Source organism: Amphibalanus amphitrite, unplaced genomic scaffold (assembly GCF_019059575.1).
Source record: "Amphibalanus amphitrite isolate SeventyFive unplaced genomic scaffold, NRLGWU_Aamphi_draft 000123F_arrow, whole genome shotgun sequence".
Lineage (NCBI taxonomy): Eukaryota > Metazoa > Arthropoda > Thecostraca > Balanomorpha > Balanidae > Amphibalanus > Amphibalanus amphitrite.
In genome coordinates, this window is record NW_024881618.1 from 643721 (window position 1) to 669488 (window position 25768).

General features: G+C 52.3%; 2 protein-coding genes across 3 annotated transcripts; one reads left to right on the top strand and one right to left on the bottom strand.

Annotated features, from left to right (window-relative positions):
- Nucleotides 1-18: 18 nt before the first annotated feature.
- LOC122381612 (trafficking protein particle complex subunit 10-like) lies at nt 19-13043 on the bottom strand. Its single transcript, XM_043366004.1, has 16 exons — nt 12920-13043; nt 12256-12470; nt 11113-11309; nt 10713-10855; nt 10284-10448; nt 9311-9440; nt 8136-8269; nt 7547-7680; nt 6558-6725; nt 5044-6309; nt 4640-4753; nt 3878-3991; nt 3021-3176; nt 2589-2769; nt 1802-1921; nt 19-1012 (listed from the first exon to the last, which is right to left on the bottom strand). The coding sequence occupies exons 1-16, from the start codon at nt 12948-12950 to the stop codon at nt 849-851; spliced, it is 3432 nt and encodes a 1143-aa protein (XP_043221939.1). The 5' UTR covers nt 12951-13043; the 3' UTR covers nt 19-848.
- Nucleotides 13044-13581: 538 nt separating this feature from the next.
- LOC122381613 (protein misato homolog 1-like) lies at nt 13582-25556 on the top strand. Of its 2 annotated transcripts, none has more exons than XM_043366005.1 (8): nt 13582-13680; nt 14550-14750; nt 15030-15267; nt 15464-15662; nt 15800-15890; nt 16309-16919; nt 18790-18953; nt 24658-25556. In XM_043366005.1, the coding sequence occupies exons 2-8, from the start codon at nt 14586-14588 to the stop codon at nt 24867-24869; spliced, it is 1680 nt and encodes a 559-aa protein (XP_043221940.1). In that variant the 5' UTR covers nt 13582-13680; nt 14550-14585; the 3' UTR covers nt 24870-25556. The 2 variants fall into 2 exon arrangements, with proteins under 2 accessions (XP_043221940.1, XP_043221941.1); XM_043366006.1 differs by having other exon boundaries at nt 13595-13680; nt 15467-15662.
- Nucleotides 25557-25768: the final 212 nt, after the last annotated feature.

Genomic DNA, 25768 nt, shown 5'->3' on the forward strand with positions numbered 1-25768 from the left:
AAATCAAAGCCTCAAGTCCAAAGATCCGGACGGCGGACAGACATTCGTTTATTTTGTCATGATAAATGTGCTTCCACCAACATGGTAACATTATAAAAATAGTAATAACTATTCCTGTACATGCTCGCTTGTTTTCCGCACAGTCCCAAGGTCCATCCGATCACCTAGAGTGCCGGAGGGATGGCTTCGGTGGCCGGCGCTGTCCCGTCCCACCATCCCGACATATAAGGCCAGACTGTCATTGGCGGAACTCATGGACGACCCATACATGAGGCCTTGTCCAGTCCACCGGAAACATAAGGGGATGCGGTACAGAAACATAACAAGGATATATTATAGATCGGCAAGCACCGTAACAACTAGTCTGGAAACAACCGTGTAGCTCAGAAGTCCCATCTAGTAGAGCTGTCTTATTCTCCGCAGATCGCTCACACATTCATTATGTGGACCAGACAGATAATAACGAGACACATCATACGTCCGCACGCTCCCGGCGAGCAGCAAGAAATAAATATAGCAATAGCTTTTAGCTAATAAAATCAACACAACAGCAGTCAAAGGCATTTGTACGGAAATAGAGCATACAGCACAGTACGAGTATCTCACCATAATACAGCCATACTCAGAATATAGCCATTCCGCCTATAACAGAAAATATACATATTTGATGATAGATTCTCTCAAAGTATTTACTCAGGACGTTCCTCGCACAAGTTACGGCGTGGAAGCCCACTGTAATTATCGTCACCGGAGCCTCGTTGATCCAGTCTTACCCTCCACCGGCGCGGGTCCACTCACACCAGCCGAGCCCGGCCTGTCGGTCGCGTGGTCGGCAGTGGGGTATCGCCTTACGAGAGCGACACGTCGGCGGATCGGTCGGCCAGTCCGGGCGCGCTGGTGGCCAGCACGTGCACCTGCTGACCCCGCGAGGCGCTGTACACCTGGCCGGCGGCGAACGGCTCCAGGCGCGGCAGGCTGGAGCCCGTGACCAGCGCGCGGCCCTCGGTGCTCTCTGAGGGGGGAGGGCGAACGTGGTCAGCGCACGGCCCTCCCTCCCCACTCTGCATGGGGAGGGAGGGAGGGGTGATCGGCCCTCGACAAATTGAGGAGGAAGGGAGAGTGTGGGCGCACGGTCCTCCACACATTCTGAGGGAGGGAGAGGGGATGGGTCAGCGAGGTCCTCGAGCAGTAATCGAGCACCTCGAGTCCCATATTGCGCCTGGCGTAGGCCTCACTCATGTTGTTCGGGATGCAAGTCGACCGTGGGTGGTCTATATCACGCCCTTTACCCCTGTTGATCGGGATGCAGGACCATGGGCAGTCCATATCACGCGCCTTACCCTTGTTGGCCGGGATGTAGCGGCTGAGTCGGACAGTGACTGGTCCATGATGCCCCTTAGTCCCTTACCCTTGTTGGCCGGGATGTAGCGACTGAGTCGGACAGTGACTGGTCCATGATGCCCCTTAGTCCCTTACCTTAATTGTTGGCGGGGATGTAGCGACTGGGTCGGACAGTGACTGGTCCATGCCCCTTAGTTCCTTACCTTTGTTGGCGGGGATGTAGCGACTGAGTCGGACAGTGACTGGTCCTTGCCCCTTAGTCCCTTACCTTTGTTGGCCGGGATGTAGCGACTGAGTCGGACAGTGAGTGGTCCTTGCCCCTTCCCTTACCTTTGTTGGCCGGGATGTAGCGGCTGAGTCGGACAGTGACTGGTCCTTGCCCCTTAGTCCCTTACCCTTGTTGGCGGGGATGTAACGACTGAGTCGGACAGTGACTGGTCCATGCCCATTAGTCCCCTACCTTTGTTGGCCGGGATGTAGCGGCTGAGTCGGACGGTGGGCAGCGGCAGGAATCCGCCCGTCAGAGGCATCACCTCCAGCTGCAGCACGTGACGCGTGTCCGGACCCATGTCCAGCACTCCTGCCGATACAGGGCGCACCGCAACGCGCCGGTGAGTACACAGGGCACGCCGGAAAGTCGGACACCAACTCACCAGAACATACGTCATAAAGTTATCAGCGCAAAATGCCAAGAAAGTAAAGCACTTTAGCAACCTGCAAGAAACTTTCCAGTGCTAATGACATGGTACCTAGTCTACCTACCATTATCATCACCACTAATATATGTTTCTGCCTCTGAAGAGAAAGAGAAACACATTTCCCTCTCCGTTACCCCAGTTACCCCTCTATATTATACACTCTGCTAGCGGCTGGCTCAGACGGTTCCCCTCTCATTACCCCCGTTACCCCACCATCCACTGACCTGAGCTCCGTCCGCAGACGGCCCACTTGTTACCCCGTTACCCCATCCTGACTGACCTGAGCTGCGTCCGCAGATGGCCCACCTGTTACCCCGTTACCCCATCCTGACTGACCTGAGCTGCGTCCGCAGACGGCCCACATGTTACCCCGTTACCCACTGACCTGAGCTGCGTCCGCAGACGGCCCACATGTTACCCCGTTACCCACTGACCTGAGCTCCGTCCGCAGACGGCCCGCATGTTACCCCGTTACCCCGTTACCCACTGACCTGAGCTGCGTCCGCAGACGGCCCACACGTTACCCCGTTACCCCTATCACCTACTGACCTGAGCTGCGTCCGCAGATGGCCCACATGTTCTGGTCGGCCAGCACCTCGTACATGACGGCTCGCAGCTCGGCGGTGCCGTCCTCCTGCGCCACCGTCACGTGCAGCTGGCAGATGGAGCCGGAGCGGCAGAACTCGGCGCCCTTCAGCGGCTCCATCCGACACGTCACACTCAGCAGAGTCTGTGCCAGGGAGATAAACACGTATGTACTGTAATTTACTGCGAAGGGAAAGGTAGATAGTACGGGCATAAGTGCGAAAAATGACGCGACCACATGAAGTTAGCAGCTCACATAAAAACAATATAAACATCAACTCAGAACAAAACGCTATATTTAGTGAGCCAAACAATGTCAGTCACACCGTCAAATCTGATCCAGAATTCAGCGCCGCAAAGTGTCTACAATGTTTGTCTCAGTAGCCCGGCCCTCACCCGGTAGTCGGAGACGGTGAAGTCGAACTTGAAGCGCTGCCTGGTCTCGGCGTCAACGGCGCGGTACTCGACGCTGAACTGACTGCGGACCGGCGGCGTCTCCTTGGACAGCACCATCTCCCACATGTACGAGACGCTCGTCTCGCTGGACACCACCTGTCGTGGGGTCGAGGTCAGATCAACAGCACCATCTCACACATGTACGAGACGCTCGTCTCGCTGGACACCACCTGTCGTGGGGAGCAGCGTCACATCGGCTCCCACATGGACGACACGATCGTCTCGGTGAACACTGGACACCACCTGTCATTGGGAACCAGCATTGCATCATCTCCCAAAGTAACGATAGTCTCATTTCACGCTGTTTTGGGGGGCAAGGTTGGGCTAATATCACGTCTACAATGACGTAATAGCTGATTCTCTTTGACATTGGATATTCGACACACCCCCGACAAGCAAACGCTAAGACATGCATCGCTATTGTCCTTTTTCTCAGTCATGCTTCATAAGTGTCTCTCCTGGTGGGACATGAATCATCAACGTAACTTGTCGGGGTCATGACTAACCATCGCCTGTAACATGCCCGTCCCACAATGTTTTTTATGATAGTCAGTCCCGTTTCGCCAATGTCTCTCCCTGACAGTGATGCTTCACCAGTGTCTCTTCCCGTCAGTCCTGCCTCACCAGTGCCCCTTCTCCAGCTGACTCATGTCTCACCACACTGCCCGTCGGTCATGTCCCACCAATGTCCCGGCCCCCCCCCCCCCCCCCAGACTCATGTCTCGCCTGTGTCTCACCATTGCCTCTTCCCCAACTGATGTCTCACCAATGTTTCTCGGCCCTGACTCATGTCTCACCAGTGTCTCGGCCGTCTCGTTGAGCGGCGTCAGCTCTACGGGCGCGTCGTTTACGACGGTGAGCGCCGGCCGGGTCAGCTCGAACTCGGCCGTGTTTAGTCCGTGCATCACCACCTGCACGGGCACGGATTATCAGTCAGACACACAGAGACCGTACATTGTCACCAGGGAGCCACATGCCGCGGCACGGACAGTCAAGACAGTCAGGCGGGCGGACGACAAGGAATCAGACTGGGGAAAGGGGACGGGATGGAGGCAGACAAGACACACAAATACACGTCGGACAGTCAAGGCAGCTAGGTGGGCGGACGTAAGTAGTAAGGTGGGGACAGGATTCACATAGACAGTCACACAGTCAGATGGACCATAGACCACTATATACCTGGTCTATAGTGGTCTATGGATGGACGGACGGGAGGACGAACGGGCAGACGGTCAGACAGACGGATTGACAACAGAAGTACGGTCAGTCAAAAGAACGGCATTCGCGGGCCAGGAAAGTCAGCACTTCAAGCATTCCGTAGCAACACTCACTATAAGCTGACTTTATAGCAAAGCTGACTTTGTGTTTATTTAATAATACTCCGACATTCGACACGACACGACATTCGACCTTCGACATTTTTGCCATTTTTCGGGCGCATTCGGTGACTGTACGCTTCAATAACGGTGTAATGACAACTTTGGCGTAATATCCGAAATTCATCACCGATGTCCAGGTAAAACACGTGTCCCACACCTGGTGATGCCGGCAGACGTTACCTGTAGGAATTTCCTAACGTTGGACGTGTGCACCTTGAAGGCGGCAGAGAACGGCAAGAGGAAGTGCAGCTCGGCCTCGACCGGCGCCGCGCTCCACGGACAGATAATGTCCACCTGAAATCAAGGATGGTCAAAAATTCACATTTCACACAACAGCTTAGCTGACCTCAAGACACTGATAAGTTACACAATGTTTTCTAAAAGAGAAATATATACCATAATAAAACAAGCACACCATGGAAATGGCAAAAGCTATAAAACTTGCCCTAAAATGAATCTATCTCAACTTATTTTCCCAATACAGGATTATGCACGGATTCCCGTTACTCACGTTAGAGTGCTGCCGGAGCGACATAAGCAAGTCCCTTATCAATCAGCAGCCGCCCCGGTCGAGTGTGACTCACCTTGTGTACCACGCTGACGCCGTCCTTGACGTGCGCCAGCTGCGACAGCATCGAGACGGGCAGCCGGGCGCTTTGGAACGCCTCCAGCGGCGGCACGTGCAGCTGCAGCTCGTCGCTCCAGGGCGCCGCCGGGTCACCGTCAGCGGCGCGCACCGACAGGCCACGCGAGCACTGCAGGCGAACCGCCGAGGGGCCCGGCAGCGGCTCGCTGCCGCACACGATCTGCAGCGTCATCGGCTGCACGGTGCCGGCCAGCAGGTCACCGGCTGACTTGTTCAGCGACACCTGGTGCGGAGACGACTTGACGGCGAAGCGCAGCGGCCGGGCCAGGTCGAGCGTCAGGTCGAGCGCCGGGCAGCTGAGCTGCAGGTGGCGCACCACGTACGTGCCCGGCTGCTGGACGCGCGCAGACAGCACCAGCTCGGTGGCGCCCGGCTGCAGCGTCACATCCGCCGCCTCCAGACTCTGCTGGAAGGCGGCGGCCGGCAGGTGGCTGGGCCGCGCCAGCGCCGCCGGCTGACCGCTGTCCTTGCGCCGCAGCACCTTGAACATGTTGCGGCAGACGAGCGTGGCGGCGCTCAGACTGCGGTCCTGTTTGTACTCGAGCGCCGGCTCCAGGCAGAGCTCGCCGCCGCCGGCCGCCGGCCCGTCCGCGGCTGCCGGCGAGCTGGGCCGGCGCGCCACGCCGCCGCGCCGCACCGAGCCGGCGCTCGAGGTGCTGGCCGAGCTGGTGCTGCGGCTCACCTGCTCGGCGGCCAGCGCCGGCTGCAGGTCGGCGCGCGCGCGGCTCAGCGCCACCGGCGCCGGCAGGCGGCTCTCGACCGTCACGCGCACCTCGAGCCGCGCGCCCGGGTAGGGCTCCGAGTCGGGCGCCGCCAGCCGCGTCTCGCGCACCGACACCACCTCCTCGGCGGCCAGCGTGAGCCGCGGCTCGGCGCCGGCCGCCGGCGCGCGCAGCCGCTCCGTGAACTCGAGCCGCGTCTGGTGCGGCACGTGCTCGCTGGCGGCCACCAGGGCGCAGGTCTGCGTGTACCGCTGCCGGTCGCCCATCAGCTGGTAGCAGTGCGCCAGCTGGAGCAGCAGCTGGGCGGCCAGCCGGCCCCAGCCCTCCTCCTGGTAGGTTTTCAGCGCGTCCGTCAGCAGCGAGGCGGCGTGCGCGGCCTGGCCGAGCCGCAGGTGGAACGTGGCCAGCTGACGGCCGACCAGCCGCGCCAGCCGCAGACGACCCATGTGCTTGTAGGTACCCATCGCCAGCTCGGAGAGTTCCTAGGGGCGGGGAGGACGGGGGGGGGGCAGGTCAGCGACGCCGGTACTATACCACAAGCGACCAGCAGACCATTGTGTGTCTACTGTTCGCTTAACATCATTGACCGAAAGAGACGTTTTATTGATGCGCAATTAGAATGAATTCGTGACGAACCAATTCGTGATGAATCAGAATATTTCACATGCGCCGTGCGCACCCATCAATGGTAGCCTAACTCCAACATCATTGGATAGCTCGTCTGGCTCACCAGGTAGCACTTTTGGAAGGCGTCGTGTCCGGCCAGGGCGTCCTTGAGTTTCTCGACGGCCGGCGAGTTGTCTCCCATGCCGGCTGACAGGGTGACGGTCAGGTGCAGCTGGGAGGAAGTGGGCTCGTCGCCCGGCAGCAGCCCGCAGAGTTCTCCGAGACTGTACAGCTGCCAGCCGAACAGGGACGGTTGGAAACGCACCACAAGCGAGAATCAGGACACACACTTCAGCAGCCAACACAGCTCTAAGAAAATGCCTAACTGCTGCTACTGGCAGTTTAGAGACGGGCCTTATAGCACACGAGCTTCCAGGCTATATGTGGGTAGAAATATCGGCACAATAAACCAAATCTGTGAGACAGCTCATCCAGTACGATGCTAGAGTGAGGTTAACTGTAGGCAATAAAACCAGTGACCCGAGAGTAAATACAGATCAGTCACTCACCGAGAGCACCTACCCCTGACAAACAGCTCATTTGGTGTGAGGTCCATATCCCCCAAGCCAATAACCGCGTTTCGTTCCAAGTGGCCCGTCATAAAATACTTGCTTTACAATCACGGGCAGTCAATTGTGTAACTGAAACTTGTCAGGGACCTACCACGCATGAAAATGACGTCCTAGCTGGAATGCTAAGAGCCGCAGATGCACCTACCATCAACACCAGTCTACTCGAGTCTAAGTGCACGTGCATTGTGCAAATTCTCCCCCCCCCCCCCCGGCGGGGCATCCCCACCGTCCTTTGAGTTCTCAAGGTCACCAACGAACGGACCTTGAGTCGCGCCTGGTCGTACAGACTGGCCGTGTGCACCCCTCCCCCCCCCCCGGACGGACCTTGAGTCGCGCCTGGTCGTACCGGGTGGCAGTGTGCATCCCCCCCCCCCCTGCAGCGCCCCCCCCCCCGGACGGACCTTGAGTCGTGCCTGGTTGTATAGGCTTGCCGTGTACCTCCCCCCCCCCCTGCAGCGCCCCCCCCCCCCCGCGAACGGACCTTGAGTCGCGCCTGGTCGTACAGACTGGCCGTGTGGACGCCGATGCCCTGCTGGGCAGCCGTGTCGGCTGGAATCTCGGCACACATGTCCAGCACGTTGATACAGGTGACGAACGCCCAGCAGGCCACACCGCCTGCGAGACACGAGGTGAGTGGGTGAGAGGTGGACAATGATCTGCTGACGGATGGCCAGCAGGCCACGCCGCCATCGAGACACAGGGTGCAGGGGTGAGAGGTGGATACTGAGATAGGCTGACGAATGCCCATCACGCCATGCCGCCTGCAAGACACGAGGTGAGTGGGTGAGAGGTGGGACAATGATCGACCGATGAACGCCCAGCAGGCCACACCGCCTGCGAGCGCAAAGATCAAATAACGAACGGGGGGATGTCCCAACGAACCAGTATGGCACTATCTAAGCTGTATAAATCGAGTCCTAAATAAAAGAACTAAACATCATTTCCAGTGAGACGAAAATATAAATCAGTGTCGTCTCTCGTTCTTATGAGGTTAGCTGTTAGTTAGCAATGCTTCATTATCAAATGACATTAGTATTTTTTCCGATGCTGGTTATGCAATTATGCATTACCTTGCTGGATCTCGAGTCCCATGAGGCCGAGCTCGTTGATGGTATTGAAAAGGAAGGTGATGGTGCGCTGGGCGATCTCCGGGGTCCGGTCCAGCTTCTTCAGCAAAACACACTGACGCGCATACAGGTAGTTCCTGAGACAGAGAACGGATGGGGTTATCAGGCTAAAACGACGAGCTGTACACACGGCAGCCGCATTGCATGTAGATAAAACCAGTAAAACGCCTTTTGGGGCGACTAACGGAGCGAGCGAGTGTGGGCCTTGCACGTGCGAAATTGCGAGGGGGTACCTCCAACTGACTTGTGCACGGCACCCTACTAACTGGTCTCTAGCGATGTGCCAAATTTGGGCACAATCGGCCCAGCCGTTCTCGAGATCTGGAAGCGGCACCCTGCACGTGCGCACGTGCAAAATGGGTCCTAACGGACTTGTGCACGGCACCCTACTAACCGGTCCCTAACCGTGTACCAAATTTGAGCGCAATCGGTCCAGCCGTTCTCGAGATCTGGAAACGACCCCTGCACGTGCGCACGTGCAGCAGCACCCCAACTCTGGCACATGTATATGCAGTGCCTAGTGGGTGCCTACCTACATGCCAACTTTCAGCGCAATCGGCCAAGTAGTTACCGAGATATTGCAACAATTACAAAAGTGACACCTCTTCGTTTTGCACGTGGCACGTGCATAAGGGGTCACCCACATGCATCGGGAATAGTCCAATACTTGGTAGAAGGAATGAAGCTACCCTACAAAAATTACCGCGTGTAAATCGGTCAAGTGGTTGCTGAGATATAAGCCTCGCAAAAGCGTGACCACGGCCGGCCGGCCGGCCGGCCGGCCGCTCATACTCAGAAATTTCCGTTAATCTAAGGAAAGACTACGCTCGCTTCGCTCGCTCCGTAAACAGCAAATCAATTACCTCCAGTGATGTTCCAAAATATAAAGTCAAAACACTCCCGAGTCCCGAGATCAATCAGCTGTTCACCATTGCTGTCCCGCATTTCCAACCTTACACCCACGCACCATTATACTGATCAGCCTCCCTTACGAGTAATCCTAAATAATCCTAAACATAAATCATAAATCCTACATCAACATAAATCCTAAATAATCCGCCGCCGCCGTGTACGATGTAGTCACTTACGAACACATTCAGCTAGACTGCGCGTCGTACCTGAAGGCGAGCAGGGACATCTCTCGATTGCAGAGGGCGTTCCGCATCTCCTCCGAGCAGCTGGCAGGAACAGCCAATCCCTGCCAGCCCTGGACCGGCTGCGAGAACGTCTCCAGCCAGCGCGGCGTGTCTGTTATACACAGAGGGGAGACATTGGTCACTGTGGGTACCACTACGGCCAGTCCCTGCCAGCCCTGGACCGGCTGGGAGAACGTCTCCAGCCAGCGCGGTGTGTCTGTTATACACAGAGGGGAGACATTGGTCACTGTGGGTACCACTACGGCCAGTCCCTGCCAGCCCTGGACCGGCTGGGAGAACGTCTCCAGCCAGCGCGGAGTGTCTGTTATACACAGAGGGGAGACATTGGTCACTGTGGGTACCACTACGGCCAGTCCCTGCCAGCCCTGGACAGGCTGGGAGAACGTCTCCAGCCAGCGCGGAGTGTCTGTTATACACAGAGGGGAGACATTGGTCACTGTGGGTACCACAGCAGCCAGTCCCTGCCAGCCCTGGACAGGCTGGGAGAACGTCTCCAGCCAGCGCGGCGTGTCTGTTATACACAGAGAGGGAGATATTGGTCAGAGGGTAACACTACGGCCAGTCCCTGCCAGCCCTGGACCGGCTGGGAGAACGTCTCCAGCCAGCGCGGAGTGTCTGTTATAAATACACAGAGGGGGAGACACACAGGATCTTGAGCAATGCAGCTGTCGTTTAGGGAAGGCGGTTCGAGAAGAATGTATACCTCGGAAATAATATTCATATTCGATTCATGAATTTACAACTTGTGGATGCATTGGTTGGCCAATAATCAAGGACCAAATAGTGGCAGTGCCCAAATTAAAGTTCCTCCTTATCCTCGCCACAAACAAAACCAAATTACAATAAGCTAACTCGAATCATATTACCTACTGCAAAACGTGAACAGCATCACGGATGCCGGGTGTTCTGGCAAACCAGTGAGTGTTCAACTGACCTCCAGCGCACGAGTTGAGTATGAACTGCGTAAAGAGGGCATCCAGCTCATCATACTGCACGAGCGCTTCGTCACAGAGGCCCAGCTGTCCGAACACAAACGCCAGCTCCTCCTGCAGCGGAAAGTACCGGCAGAAACTCCAGTCGCTCGAAGTGCGCTTCTCGCCTGCGGAGAGGGAAACAAGAGGTGAGGAAAAACGACGATTGAGGGCAAGTTTGTAGGTGCTCATATCAGTGAATCGTATAAGGACTATCCAAGACAGTCAGAAATCGAAACGACTTTAAAGGCAAACGATTTACTGTAAGTTTCAAATTTTTGCACGAGTCAATAATTGTATAACTGATAAGCTGACTGACTGATGAAATCTGAACATCTGGCAGTTATAGAGCAGCCACGGTCCCCCGCCACCACCGCTCGCCGGCCACTCACGCTGGCTGCGCATGGAATCCTCAAACCGCACCAACACCCGGTTAAAGCCGATCAGCAGGAAGTGCCGCAGCTTGGTCAGCAGGCTGTGCAGGGAGCCGGCCGAGCGGGAGTCCGATTTGGAGGGGTCCAGCAGCGTGATACACCTGCAGAACAACGACCTCAGAGAGGGAACACGTGAGACACCGGGGAACTAACCGTCCTAGTTACATGAGGTTAGCCCGTAGGGGAGCGGAGGGGGCCGTGAGAGAAATAGGTAGAGAGAACGTTAAAATTGGTCCTTATTCACTGGTTTCTCGATTATATCTCGGCATCACGGTCAACCCGCTCATCAGTCAAGTCACTTTCGACCATGATACAGATTCACGAACGTTTACTGATTCCGCGGCTGCACGCCACTGACCGGTCTCCGTGTTTGCTGTTGATGTCGGCCTTGACCTTGTCGAGGACCGAGGAGCGCGGCAGCAGCTTGTTGGTCTTGCTGCGCGCCTCTGCCGACTCGACCACCACCACCAGCCAGTCGACCACATTGTGCTGCCGCAGCTGGGCCAGCCACGACTGTAGCGACTCGCGCGTGCTGGACTTGTACGTCTCAATGTCCTGACGAGGGCGGGGAGACAGTTGACGTATTGTTGCAAATATCCGCCGCGAAAGGTGCTGCGGGATTTTCTCTCGCGACGGACGCATAATTTATTAATTGTAAATCGACGCGACGGAAAAAGGGGGATTTTTGGGGAAGCGAAAAAGAAAGGGAACCAGCTACGTACTAGTTTATGTGTGGTTATCTTGCTGCTATGAGTCTTCGATGTGAAAGCAATAAATGCTAACCTGTTTTTTTGTAACAGTATTATGTACGATGAGCGAGCATCGGGTACAAAAGTTAAAAATTGGCCACTGAGCATGATATGAAATACAAAAGGAAACGATTAATGAACTATAAATTAATGAATAAAAAGCAGAATGGAAGAATGCAAAAATCAAGTAACAACAAGTGAGGTAAGATGCAACAAAAAGTGCATTTGTTAGCCGCAAAATATTCAGAGGAAAACTAGCTGACTCGAGCGTGGGAGAGTGTCACGGAAACGAAAAGCGGCACATTTTCTTGTCTGCGATCGACGTCCCAGCACAATGACAACCCGGATGACGTTTATCATCGGTTCCCAAATGTTGACTGCCACAGTCCATCAGCCATAACTCACCGTGCGATGGTCCCTTTTGGGGGGCAGTCAGAACTGCTTATCAGACAGTCAGACCCCGTTCACCGGACATCCGGTCTCAGCTCACCGGAAGTTCATTCCATACTCAACGGACATTCAGTCCCCTCTCACCGCACAGTTTCTCCCCTCTCACCGTACAGTTGGCCTCCTCTAATCGACTATCGAACGACCCGTCTTATCTCTCACAGAACATTCAGTTATCAGTCCCCTCTCCCAGGACAGCCGATACTCGTTAGCAGGAAATTTACGAGTCACCGCCGCTCACCGTAAAATCGACCCCTGCTCACAGATCAGTGTCCGCTCTCACCAAACATTCAGTCCCCGCTTACCGGACAGTCGGTCCAGAAGGTGTGCAGGCACGGCCGCCGCACCAGCGTGCTCATGTCGTCCACCAGCGTGGCCTCCGAGAACGGCTCGAAGCTGGCCTCCAGGGTGACGTGGCGCGGCGCGCGGCCGTAGCTGCGGCGCCACTCGACCGACTCCTGTGGCAGGCCATGCACCAGGCCGTTCTGCAACTGCTGGAACACCGCCGGCTCCCCGGCGTCTGCGGGGGACAGGGGAGGCGTCAGGGGCCGTTCTGCAGCTGCTGGAACACTGCCGGCTCCCCGGCGTCTGTGGGGGACAGGGGAGGCGTCAGGGACACTGCTGTACTGCAGCAGCTGGAACACCGCCGGCTCCCCGGCGTCTGTGGGGGACAGGGGAGGCGTCAGGGGCCGTTCTGCAACTGCTGGAACACTCTCAGCTTGCCGGCGTCTGCGGCAGACAGGAGGGAGTCAGGAAACGAGGATGTGCTGCACCTCTGGGGCATTCAGTTATTTTAAAACAATTCCTGGCTGAGTGCACACAAAGACCATTCAGATTGATATCTACCTAGAACATGACAATTCTCTAATCAATTTGATATGCGAACATGCTTCATTTTTTGTTTTGGCAGTAGAATGCTGATATGTTATTGCCAGGATGGGCTCTTGATCGTGTAGGGATCATACTTACATGTTATGACTGGTTTTCTTTCTGTTTCCATTTCAGTTGGGGATAGACAATAGGGAACTTTCCTGTCTATTTTTATTGCATCTACAACTCCTCACCAGGACCAGACCAACAAACATCAGAGTAAAGAATCTGAAATAAAAATACACATGAGCTAGTCAGATATAGGTATGTGATGACTGATGAGCTAAATTTCGGAATTTTTCATGGGAAGTGAAAGCCTTGCCAACGTTCAGACTATCGACCGTTTCAAAAGGGAAACGGCGCGGGTAAATTGCTATATAGATAACCAATTAACAGCGAAAAATGACTGATCTGAAAATTAACATAAACCACACAAACTGAGATAATATCAACACAAGCCGTATCCCTTGCCATATCCTAACACCGTTACTACACGTCATTCCCCGTTGTTTATGCGCACATCGCCATGCAAGATTACTTCAACTTGCCATGGGCAGGAAATATGGAAGCAAATTATATGGTAGCTCTTTTTCAATCAAAAACTGCGCAGTTGTAACGTTTAATTTTGTTCTAAATCTCATTTTTTCGGGTCACAAACCTTTTTAAGCACCTATTAACCAATGGTCAGCGAAGTTTGCGTTTTCACAGCTATTCGCAAAAATTAAAAACGGCTCTCCATGCAAACCGCTGTTTACGGTGACTTGCATTGCTAGGGAGTCAACGTGGTTAGACACGACGCAGTGACCGCCCAAAACCAGAGTGGAAAGAGTTGCGCAGTGAATGATGTGACAGAGCCTTGGGTATGGAATTTTGATATAATCCCACTTGTTGGTATCTGTGTGAGTTTTCTAAAGAGCTGCAACTGCTGGCTTAATATGAAGTAACAACTTAATTGGAGCAGTACTAGGCTACACACCATAACAAACAATTAGTGATAAGCATCGCAATCAAGGACTTACCTACTTGCAGTTACAGTTATGACTGGATGGACTGGAATAACTAAAGGCTGCATAGTAACATTACGAATGGCACGATGGACTGTGTTATTATTGATATCCGATGTTCATTTTTCAAGTTTCTTATAGTAAATGCTACAGTAGAAAATAAGGATAACAATAACAAAAACCTCACTCACCTGGTCAACTCACCAGGTAGGTTTCCTGCTTCACCTATATGAATTGGACAGGTAGATTGATGGGAGTGAAAGGGAAACCCATTTTGGATAGTGACGCTCCGGCTTAATAAATAAATAGATGTAGCTGACCTGACCCCAGGTCACCAAAACTTTAAGTTCCCCCTATCTCTATTCAAAGTCTGCTATGCTGCACAACCATGTAACATGTTTCCAAACTGCTGTTTTCAGTAGCTGTTTGAATAACATGCAAAATTAGCCTTGCAAGTCTAGAAAGGTTTGTGATGTCATGAGGTTACACGTTTTGTCTCAGAATATGTCAAAGTTCTAGGGCAAAAAACCTGAGTCCCCCAGGCTCACACATACTAATGCATACAGTATACACTCTGCAGTCTACCACACTTCTAGTTGGGCAGATATTAGGTAAGGTCTTTCAGTTTCAGTGTTTATGCAACATTTCCACTGTCATCTGGACACTGACCAAGATGAAGTGAAAGGCCAATAAGCATCCAAATGTTGACTCATTTTTTGTTGCAGGGAGATTTGCCTGTCAGCAACTGATTTGCTTCCAGAATGGGTTCTCACACTCCAGAGATCATAACTCTGCAGACAGGTCATTATGCCAACTTTGTTGGCACTCATTGGTGGAACATTCAAGAGTCATCATTTGTTTATGATCCAACTGCTAAAGTAGAAATCGACCATGGCGTCTTATTTCGTGAAGGAGAAACATTTCAGGTATTTCTACCCTTTTTAATCCCTACTCACTGCAGTTATTCTTGTTTTGGAATGTTGCTAGCTCATGAAAAGAACATTTAAAGATCAGCGCTGACCATAACATTGATGACAGCTTAGGATACCTAGATGTAATGAATTGTGTTTTTGAAGTTGGTTTTCAAGGTGAATATTATCATGCTTGACGTTCTCATATTTTTTTCTGCTCCCTCTCCGTTCCCACCCCCTCCTTGTACCTGTGGCTCCGTTTCCGTCTGTCTGACCGGACGCCGTGCCGAGCAGCGGGAGAGCACGTTCACGCCGCGGCTGCTGGCGGTGGACCTGCGCGGCAGCCTGGGCGGCCTGCGCCGGCGCGGCCGTCTGTACGGAGAGGAGGCGCCGCCGGCGGCCGCCGCCACCGAGCGGCTCTGGCACGGCGACACGGTGCGCCACAAGCAGGAGCCCGGCCGGCCGGGCCTGCTGCAGCGGCTGGACGGCGCCGGCGACCCGGCCGGCGAGAAGGACGTCTGCCAGACCCACGGTCAGCTGCCAGGGGGTGCCGTGTCCGGTAGGGAAGGTCTGGGTGTCTCTCTTTGGAACTGTTTGGTGCCGAATGCTTGTGCAGGTCGGGCGGCTGAAAATCTACATTCATCGTCATCATCCTCTGTTGACTGTAAACATTGCTTGTTCGCTTTCTGGTGTCCTGACAGATCACTTTGATGTTTTTCACCGATCAGCAGACGGTCAGCCGGCGGAGACGCCTGAGATCAGAGCAGAGCCGGACGGCGACAAGGCGGAGTCTGACGAGCCCGCCAGTCCAGACGTGGCGGTGAAGGTGTGGTCCGACTTCCTGGGCACTCACCTGCACCCCTGGAGCGTGCACATACTCACCGAGCACCTGCACGATAACGCCAGCGACCCGTTCGACGTGTTCGGGTGAGTAATGGTGGCCGCCGGCCCTGGCTAACTCAGTAAGAGTCTATGAATGACAGCTATTGAGCTTTGTAATGATTTGACAAAAGTCGTATCAGTGGACACTGGGCAGGCATTGATCGCGGAACGATTGTTTACAGCTACGGCGAGGCCCAGTATTCGCGAGAGGATTTTCGTGACTGCTTTGAAGATCGCCTGAGAGCTTACGCCGAGGAGTGCGATCACCTAGCAGTAAGTTCAACTGCACGCCCTAGACACGTATCCTCCGTACCTCTTCAGTCTCGCCATTCGTATTCACATCTTAGCGGCGTGAACTAATCACGTTTGCAGTTCGTACATTTTACATAAATCAGCGTCATTATATGCGTACAACAGCTTGTCCGCCGTTCTTTACATGTGACGGACCCCTAATCGTCGTTAGACATTCTTCAGTTACTATCAGGTCAGTGAGGATTCCTTGGTCTGTTTCTGTTTCACTGACGGAACTACCCCTCCCTACGCTGTGCCGCAGGGATTCCACGTGCTGTCGGACGGGTGTGACAGTGTATAACCTCTCCCCCCCCCCCCCCGCTGTGCCGCAGGGGTTCCACGTGCTGTCGGACGGGTGTGACAGTGTATAACCCTCTCCCCCCCCCCCGCCGTGCCGCAGGGGTTCCACGTGCTGTCGGACGGGTGTGACGGGTTCGGCGGCGTGGCGGCCGGTGCGCTCGCCCACCTCAGTGACGAGTACCCGCGGCGGCCGGCGCTGCTGGTACCGCTGCAGCCGCCGGCGCCGGCGCGGCTGACGCTGCCGCAGATCGTCCACCGTACGGTGAACGCCGCGCTGACGCTGGACGCCGGCGGACGGCTGGCTGCCCTGTCCGTGCCGCTCTCTGTCCAGGAGCGCTGGTCGGCGCCGCTCGTCCCGCCCTCTCTGAGACAGTTCGAGCACCTCGAGTACGGCGGGGCGTCGTACGAGGGCAGTGCGCTGCTGGCCGCCGCGCTAGACACGGTCACCGCGCCGTGGCGGCGGAAGCAGGGCCCGGTGCCGCTGTACGAGGTGACCGCGGCTCTGACGGGCCGCGGTCGGACGGTGGCCGCCGCCGGGCTGGCCCTGCCGCTGGGTGTCGGCCCCGGGGACCGGCTGGCAGACTGGCTGGACGCCGGGAGTCTGCGGCTGCAGAGTCTGACGCCCGGGGTGCCGGCGCCCGCTGCCGGGACCGGGCCGGACGTGTGGAGCGGCTGCGCCGTGCTGCGGGGTGTGCCAGAACAACAGACCAGGTGAGTGACGGAAAAGCTCTGTTTGGTACCCAGGACGTCAAAAGCTGAAAATATGTGTCGTATATATACATATATATATATATATATATATATATATATATATATATATATATATATATATATATATATATATATATATATATAATTAAATTATATATATATAATTTATATAATTATATATATAATTATATATATAAATTATATATATATATAATTAAATTATATATATATATATATATATATATATATATATATATATATATATATATATATATATATATATATATATATATATATATATATATATATATATATATATATTGAGTAAATCAAAAGGCATTGCTGAACTTCATACGAAAAGTAAAATCAACCACCAACTTCAAAACAATTTTATCTCTTTGAAAATTGTACGTTGTTTATCTCTCTTGACTTGTAGTGGATCTGGTCTTGACTTTTTGGCAATTGGTAGGTACTGGTCATCATCAATGGATTACGTATGCAAAAATACTTATCTCCTTTCGAGTGCAGCCTAGGTTTTCGACGGCTCAAGACTGGAAACTGTCCAAGAAGACTTGGCCGCATACGATGCATCCCAGCGTCGATTTTATCTCTCCACCAACCCATCCGTCGTTTCCATCGTAGGGACAATCAAATCCTTCTCCTCCACGCCGCAACCCTCAGTCCGGGCTGAACAGGCAACTCTCATGCGGCAACTCTGACAGGCAACTCTGGACAGGCAATTCTCATCTCATGCGGGCTGCTCTCTTGGAGCGGCTCCGCTGCTCCCGAGGGAGCACACCCCCGTCGCTGGGTGCAGTGAGTGCCTTGGGGCTGGGTGGCCTGTCCTCTGGACGGGCTCAGCCCCGGTGACTCACTAGGGTGCCTGCCCAGACCAATGTCTCCCCCTAAATCCTATCATCCTTCCGGCTCTGAACTGGTCTTGTCGGACCGAATGGTCCTAACCCAATTAAACAAAAAAAATTATCTCGCGAACAGTTTGATGCATTTTGGAGCATTTGTATACATCTTAGGTTGGACATGCCACAAAACCCAATCATCATCATCTAAGCTGCATCTTTCTTTAACTGCATCATTTGATCGTAGTTACGCTCTTCATTCACATTGTTTCGAATATTTTCCTTTCGGGATGGACTAACATAATAGGCGATGTCACTGGTGAAGCAACCAAAGTGGGTGGTGATGGATGGCTGCCGGGGCCCGTTAATATTAGGTGTGACGGTTGCCACACCCGATTTCCCTCGCCGTCGGGAAATCCGCCTTCTCAGCTCGCCACTGAAAAGGTTCTGACCTTTGGAGCCGTGTGCGAAACCTCGGAAGTCTCCGCGGTATGCACTGGGGAGTATTGCCGCCGAGCGGCTGCCTTTTCATACCGAGACGGGCTGGTGCCATTTGAGCCCGCCTCCGGTACTCTGTCGGTGGGCCGGGCGGAGTCCGCACCGGCGGCCGGCGCGCGGCACATCCGGGCGGAACTCGCCGGCCGCTACAGCTCACCTGAGACCCGTGGCACCAGTTCCGGGAATCGCCTGAGCAGTGACAGAAGTTCAGCGACCTGTGAGAGCCGGCTGGTGGCTCCAGGTGAACGGTGACACACGCTCCATGACCTGTGACCCCAGTGCCACAGACTCGTGACCGGCAACTCCAGACCCGGCACCTAGCTGGTGACTGCAGGACTGGCACCTGACCCGTGACCTGTGACTTTAGTACCGGCAGCTGACCCATGACGAGTGACTGCACGACTAGCAGTGGGTTGTGACCGGTGCCTTGTGCCTACGGCCGACAATAATCCCTGACCTATGACCTGTGCATCTGGAACCCACCGTCACCTGTGACCCGTGCCCTCTGTCCACAGGTCCGACAGTGACCCGTGGCAGGAGGCGGTGGTGCGGTGGCCGGGCCGCCAGCTGGCCTGCCGGCTGCGGGAGCCGCTGAGGACGGCCGCGCCGTTCCCTTCCCTGTTTACGGCTGATGTCGGTCCGGACGGGCTGGTCCGACCCCGACAGGCCACCGCCACAGGTGAGGAGTGTGGCAACTGAGGGAGGAGACGGGTGGTGATGTAGCGTAAGTGGTGGCGAGGCTCCAGATGCTGAGGTATTGACAGCGGACGATGAACTGATGGATTTGCGGCTCTATAACCGCCGTGTTTCATATGTCATGTTTCGGTATGGGTAGGTAGTGCTTGGAAGTAGAGTATGCGTAAAAGCATTTCAGTAACTATCGCGTCCAGTTTTTATAGTTGGTTTTCAGAATTATCAATCATATCGTAGCAATACCTATCATTTCAAAGCGAACATTGTTTCGGGCTCTCTTCCAATCGAACATGTTTGTCGGCGATAACAACGAAGGCAATTTGACAAAAACACAGGGTAAATGAAAAGTTTTGTCGCTCGCCCGTCAATGTATGAATTTTAGAATATCCATTCTGACGTTCAGGCAGCGTTTATTGCCGTTTACCGTTCTCAGTACTGCCAATGGGATTTCTTTGATCAGGCCCTCCTGACAGGGCGATGCCTCAGGGAAATCAGATAGACGCGGGGAATTACTAACTTCCCAGTTACTTAGAAGGGTTACGGACAAAAGTACGTATCGCTAAAGTACGTAGGACAAAAGTACGTAAGCAAAAGTACGTAGCATTTAAGTACGTATCGCAGAAGTACGTACAGTATAAAGTACGTATGGACAAAAGTACGTCAGGGACAAAAGTACGTATCGCAGAAGTACGTACGATATAAAGTACGTATGGACAAAAGTACGTCAAGGACAAAAGTACGTATCGCAGAAGTACGTACAGTATAAAGTACGTATGGACAAAAGTACGTCTGGGACAAAAGTACGTATCGCAGAAGTACGTACTGTATAAAGTACGTATGGACAAAAGTACGTCAGGGACAAAAGTACGTATCGCAGAAGTACGTAGGGTATAAAGTACGTATGGACAAAAGTACGTCACGGACAAAAGTACGTATAGCTAATGTACGTAGGGTAAAAAGTACGTATAATGGACAAAAGTACGTCACGGACAAAAGTACGTATCGCAGAAGTACGTATGGACAAAAATACGTCACGTACAAAAGCCTACGTATAGCAAATGTACGTAGGGTATAAAGTAGGGTAGCCTTGGGCAAGACGCCCCAGATAATTTATTTTGCTACATAGGTACCTACTTTTGTCTCACATCACCTGGAAGGCCAAATTTGTGCTCAATGTGTTCTTTGGACATTTTACTCTAAATTCCATCGCTCAAATTCATTCACTTATGATCGGACTCCCAGCTAGGAAGTGCTTTGTGAAGCAACTGCAAATGGGACATTTTGCCCCAACCCCAGGGCAAAACGCCCCACGGCCTGAGGCAAGAAGCCCCATACACTAGATTAGCCCTCGCGGGCCCGGGGGGAGCGTTTTTCGCCCCCCCCCCTTCCTGGCGAATATTTGCGATAGCTCCCGAACGCTTAGGGATAGGAAAGCAAAACTTTAGGTACCTTTTCTCCCATCAATTTGACATCATCTGAAGTAAAAAAATTGGACCTAGCCCCATTGATGCCGTCACAAAGTCGATTTTTCTAGACCCCTGCACGGCGAACTTCGGTGTCACAGACGCGAACTTCAAATAGCTGCTAAAAATAGAGTTTTAAAGATAAAGACAAATTACAAGCACGGTTGTGTAGCATTTGACCTAGACAAAAATACAAAAATAGTTTTAGTGACCTGAGATCAGAGGTCAGGTCAACGACCCCGAGCTGTGGTTTTAGTTTTTCGCAAATAACTTCGACAAAAAAGGTCCTAGAGCTACGGCAGTGGTATCATCGCATTTGTCTTGTCAAGCCGCGTCGAATGATATATATTTTGTTTGGAAAAAGGTAAGTTTTATGTTGACCTCATGTGACCTCGAATGACTTTTGGTTGACATTGACACATCAAAAGTCGTTTATGATGGATTCGTACCCGCTGATCACGAATCTGGCATCTATTTTCCTCTAAGCCTTTATTTAGAGCCTCCGGATTGCAAAATTGTCTTATTTATTATTACTAACTTGAATCAGTGAAATAGCCTCTAGCAAGGACTCTCTTCTGTGACCTTGACCTTTTAGCAGCCTTGTATCGTAAGATGAACCACAAATAGGGACCTGATAAGCCTCAAAACATTTCAAAACATCTTGGAAGTTGACACACAAGATGTACGAAAAAGTGTAAGTTTGAGGTCAATTTTGAGCATGACCTTGACCTTGACCTTTGATGTTGAGCACATTTTCGGAATTCTCAGATTCTCTTCTTTCGTTTGACACCCAATGTTACCGGTTTCATGCATCCTGCCGTCCTCTAGTACGCTCACTTTGAGATCACTACACATGTGCCGGTTTTTGCCTTTGACCTTGACCTCTGACCTTGAAAATTGGCCTGAGGTCAAAAAATTTAGGTGCTTTAGAAGCGTCTCGTAAGGACCTTTCGTTTGGTATCGCCTTTGTTTGCGTAGCTCTCTTATTTACGGAGTTAGACAGGGGGGCGAAAAACTCCCCTCCCCGGGCTGCGGTGCACACTGGTCGGAAACGCCCTGACGAGAGGCCACGGGCGATTCCGGAGTTTCGGATTATTTTTTATATAGATCGATTTGAAATTGATCAAATTATTATACTTAGGCCAAAAAACTAATCCGGGTGACCAAAAATAACTGTAATCAGCCCCCGAAGATGGGGTATCCCAGAACTCGGAAACTGACGCGGAGCAAGAGGTTTCTTGAGCCGGATATTCAGAGTCTTATTGCTGATAGACACCAAATTGAAATCCCACATATTATGCATCAAAATGTTCGTTATGAAGTTGCCGACTGGTCAGTGCAAAATTTTTGGCATACTAAATCCCTAACTAAGATGTACTATAGCTTTTTATGAAGGCTCTCCTACAGTGATTCTGGAATATAACTGCAAAGTTTAGGTAAGGAAACAACAGGTAGTCCCATCTAGTTCCACTCTGATTTTTTGTGAGATGAAGTAGGATTTAAATTTACACCAGGGCAACATAAAAGCTAACTGCGCATATTTGCGCAAAATTTGCAGGAGCCGCTCTTCCTACCCAACTACCGCCCGCCCCGCCCCAGTTTCGGCTCGGCCGCCGCGCCCGGCTTACGCTGACCTGTGTGGCCTGCACGCATCCATGCGTAGTTGACTGGTCATTAAAAACAGATGCGCTTGAGTTTATGAATTTTGTGAAAAGCGCGTTTTATGTATGCATTTATGTTGATGTATTGACATCAAAAGCCTTCCACATATTGCGTGGCGATTACGGCTTGTATTTAGAGAGCCTTGCTATCAGCTATTGACAACCATCACTCGGCTGAAGAAAGTGGAAATTGAAACCTTCGTGAATATAAGACGCTGCAAATATAGGACGCCTGTCACTGACGTCGGGTTACCTTGGGCCGTCTTTAGTTACATTAGATCACAATTCCGGTATTTACCCCGGGCCGGACCGATTGGTTTTCTATATTGACCGGGGAGGGTTGGTACAACTCCCTCGCCGTTTCGCCTCTAATTGAGCTAGAGCCTGGCGGAAAAAAAGCTTGTGTGCCGTTATAAGACGCAAAAATCAGGTGCTACCCGATTTTAAGGTCTTAGGTCAGCCAGTGACCTCTTAGGTCAGGTAAGTGCCACAAGGCACGGGTTCGGTTTTAGGTTAATTACTTTACCAAAAATGGTCGCACTGCCGCGATTTTGGCATCATCGTGTTTGTCTAGCTCAGGCGCGTTGAATGCTATACTTGGTGTTCGGGTGAACTCAACTTAAGGTGTTAACCTCGGGTCAAGGTCAGATCGGAGCCCCTCAGGTCACGAAAATGGTTGAATGAGGTCATATTGCATATCATTCGATTCGGCAGGTCTTCCTGAGTCCAATGGTGGCTTTCCCGACTCTCTAGCTCCATCTGATCAGGAGTTATTGACGAAAAACTTATATGGCCTTAGTGACGTCATAAATGACGTCACGCAAAGTCAACAATGCTTAAGTCAAGCACTGGACCTTGCAAGAAGTGCATGAAACCATTCCCGGTGCCCGAATAGCAGCCCCCAATTTCCCTTGTTGACTTAAAGTGGTGCTAGATCCTGTATTATACTCAATTATGACGTCATAACTTAACAAATTCACGTCACATATTTAGTGCTTGACATCCAAATGATAGATTACATATGACAGAGAAGGTATGCAAAGTTTTATGAAGTTTGCTTCACTAGTTGTGGAATAACAAGCAAAAAACTTTTGCGGAAAGGCCGCTGGCCTCTCGCTGGAGCGTTTCCGACCAGTGTGCGGTGGTTGGAATTACCCTCCGGGCCCGGCCGGGTTAACAGAAGAGAGAACCCTGCCAGTTCCGAGAAACATCGGTGAGGCTGTTTACCTCGGCGGGGCGACTTGCCCCGGTCTACCCTACGTGTGGACAAAAGTACGTCACGGACAAAAGTACGTATAGCAAATGTACGTAGGGTATTAAGTACGTACCCCACCCTTGGGTTAAGTTGATCAATGTGTAATACCTTTCTTATTCTTTTTTTTTAATGAGCATTTGTTACAAGGCATAGCAAAATTTCTCGATGAGTAAATGGGCGAAATGGACAAAGCTATATTATTTGGTATATGAATTTATCATGAGTTCCCTGTAGTATGGCAACAGAGCAGCAATAAAGAAAAAGTGGCTCAACTTACACTACTATACCCTACTTCTAGCATACGTACTTTATACACTACGTACTTTGGCATACGAACCGTGCGTACTTTTGGCATACGTACTTTTTACACTGCGTACTTTTGCATACGAACTTTTGCGTACGAACATTTGCGTACGTACTTTTGGCATACGTACTGTATACACTACGTACTTTTGCATACGTACTTTTGCGTACGAACATTTGCGTACGTACTTTTGGCATACGTACTTTATACACTACGTACTTTTGCATACGAACTTTTGCGTACGAACATTTGCGTACGTACTTTTGTCATACGTACATTTTACACTACGTACTTTTGCATACGTACTTTTGCGTACGAACATTTGCGTACGTACTTTTGGCATACGCACTTTATGCACTACGTACTTTTCATACGTACTTTTGCGTACGAACATTTGCGTACGTACTTTTGACATACGTACTTTATACACTACGTACTTTTGCATACGTACTTTTGCGTACGAACATTTGCGTACGTACTTTTGGCATACGAACTTAATCGCCTACGTATATTTGCGTACGAACATTTGCATACGTACTTTTGTCCTACGTACTTTAGCGATACGTACTTTAGTCCTAAAATCTACTTAGAAATGCTCGAGCGTTCTTTCGAGGTCTGTTTTTGATCAGCTTACTTTTTAGGTAGATCAGAGTAATACAGGTCCTAGGTAGAACGTCCTTATTTCAGGTAATTTACTGCAGCGTATTGCGCACACACACACACATACACACAAATACAATCACAGCGTGTAGGTAGTGCATGTATATTTTGTGTATTTTGGCATGCTAGTGTTGTGAGCTTTTGTATCGACATCGTTCAATGTTTATGATAGCAATGCAGACATTTTCAGCGTGTATGATTTCATGCACTGTCTGCTTCTTTTGCCATTTGTCACCCTCACTGACTGTCCTCCGATGTACGAAATCCCACCCTCGGTGTACCCGGGTCTGTCCTCCGGCCGTCGTCAGTCGCCCTGTGTAACTCCCCTGCCCTCCCCGGTCCCTCAGCGGTGTCGTCGGCACCGGCGGCCGGCTCTCTGGTCTCGTCTCGCTCGGCCGGCGAGTGCCTGGCCTCCCTGGGCGCCATCGTCGGCCGCTACAACGTGTCCAAGTTCCACCGGTTCGCCGCCGGCGGCCTAGAGGCGGACGACTTCAGTGAGGTCCGTGAGCGTCTCAGCGACCTGGCCGCCTGCTACCGGCCCGACACGGACGCCCTGTAATAGGAGAGGGTTCGCTGTGACCGGTCAGTGACCCAGCTGTGACCGGTCAGCGACCTGGCCGCCTGCTACCGGCCCGACACCGACGCGCTGTGATAGGAGAGGGACGGTTAGTGAGGTGCTGTGACCAGCCATGGAGGCGTTGTGACCGGTCAGTAACCGCCTGTGACCAGTTGGTGGTCAGTGACCCGGTGTGACCGGCCATTGAAGTACTGTGACCGGTCAGTGACCGCTGTGACCGGTCAATGACCCGCTGTGATCGGTCTGTTAGTTACCCGCAGTGAACGGTCAGTAGCCCGCTGTAATCGGTCGGTCACTGACCCGATGTGACCGGCCAGTGACGCTTTGTGATCGGTCAGTAACCCACTGTGATGGGTCGGTGATCAGTGACCCGCTGTGACCGGTCAATGCTGCTCCGCGGCACGCTCTGGCCGGTCAGTGCCCCGCTGGGACCGTTCCTCCACCGACCGGCAGTGGGAGCGGCCCGGCCCGACACCGGGATATCGCGGCTGTGACCGGTAAAGGGCTGGGGAGTCCTGGTGGAGATGTTACGGCTGCCGAGTGTGGTGTAAGGGCGTCTCAGCAGCGTAGGATCCTCGGCTCAGTAGCGGAAAGTCCTGTGATACCGAATTCGCTTGTGTGCCATGCTAACATGTAAGTTGTGGAAATATAACACGTGCTTTTTTAGAAGTAATTCGTTTGATTTCAGCTCAGTTTCAGAGCCTGATAACTAGATCAACCGTCTAATTTTGATATCGGTTCTGACGGCGTGTATTAAATGAGAGACGGAGTGGCGTGACAGCCGGGAAGACCCGATTACCGCAATAGATCAATGAAATGACGTCAAGCAGTCCAGTGCACTGGGTGGAATGTCCCGACTGTCGGGATACAAAGCCACGGTG

Coding starts and splice junctions, on each gene's coding strand:
- LOC122381612 (XM_043366004.1), bottom strand. CDS start 12,950: ATGGAAACAGAAAGAAAACCAGTCATAACAT. Junction 6,310..6,557: donor CCTTCCAAAAGTGCTACCTG/GTGAGCCAGACG, acceptor CCCCGCCCCTAG/GAACTCTCCGAGCTGGCGAT. Junction 3,992..4,639: donor ACGTTAGGAAATTCCTACAG/GTAACGTCTGCC, acceptor GTGCCCGTGCAG/GTGGTGATGCACGGACTAAA.
- LOC122381613 (XM_043366005.1), top strand. CDS start 14,586: ATGGGTTCTCACACTCCAGAGATCATAACTCTGCAGACAGGTCATTAT. Junction 14,751..15,029: donor GTGAAGGAGAAACATTTCAG/GTATTTCTACCC, acceptor CGTGCCGAGCAG/CGGGAGAGCACGTTCACGCC. Junction 16,920..18,789: donor GTGCCAGAACAACAGACCAG/GTGAGTGACGGA, acceptor CTCTGTCCACAG/GTCCGACAGTGACCCGTGGC.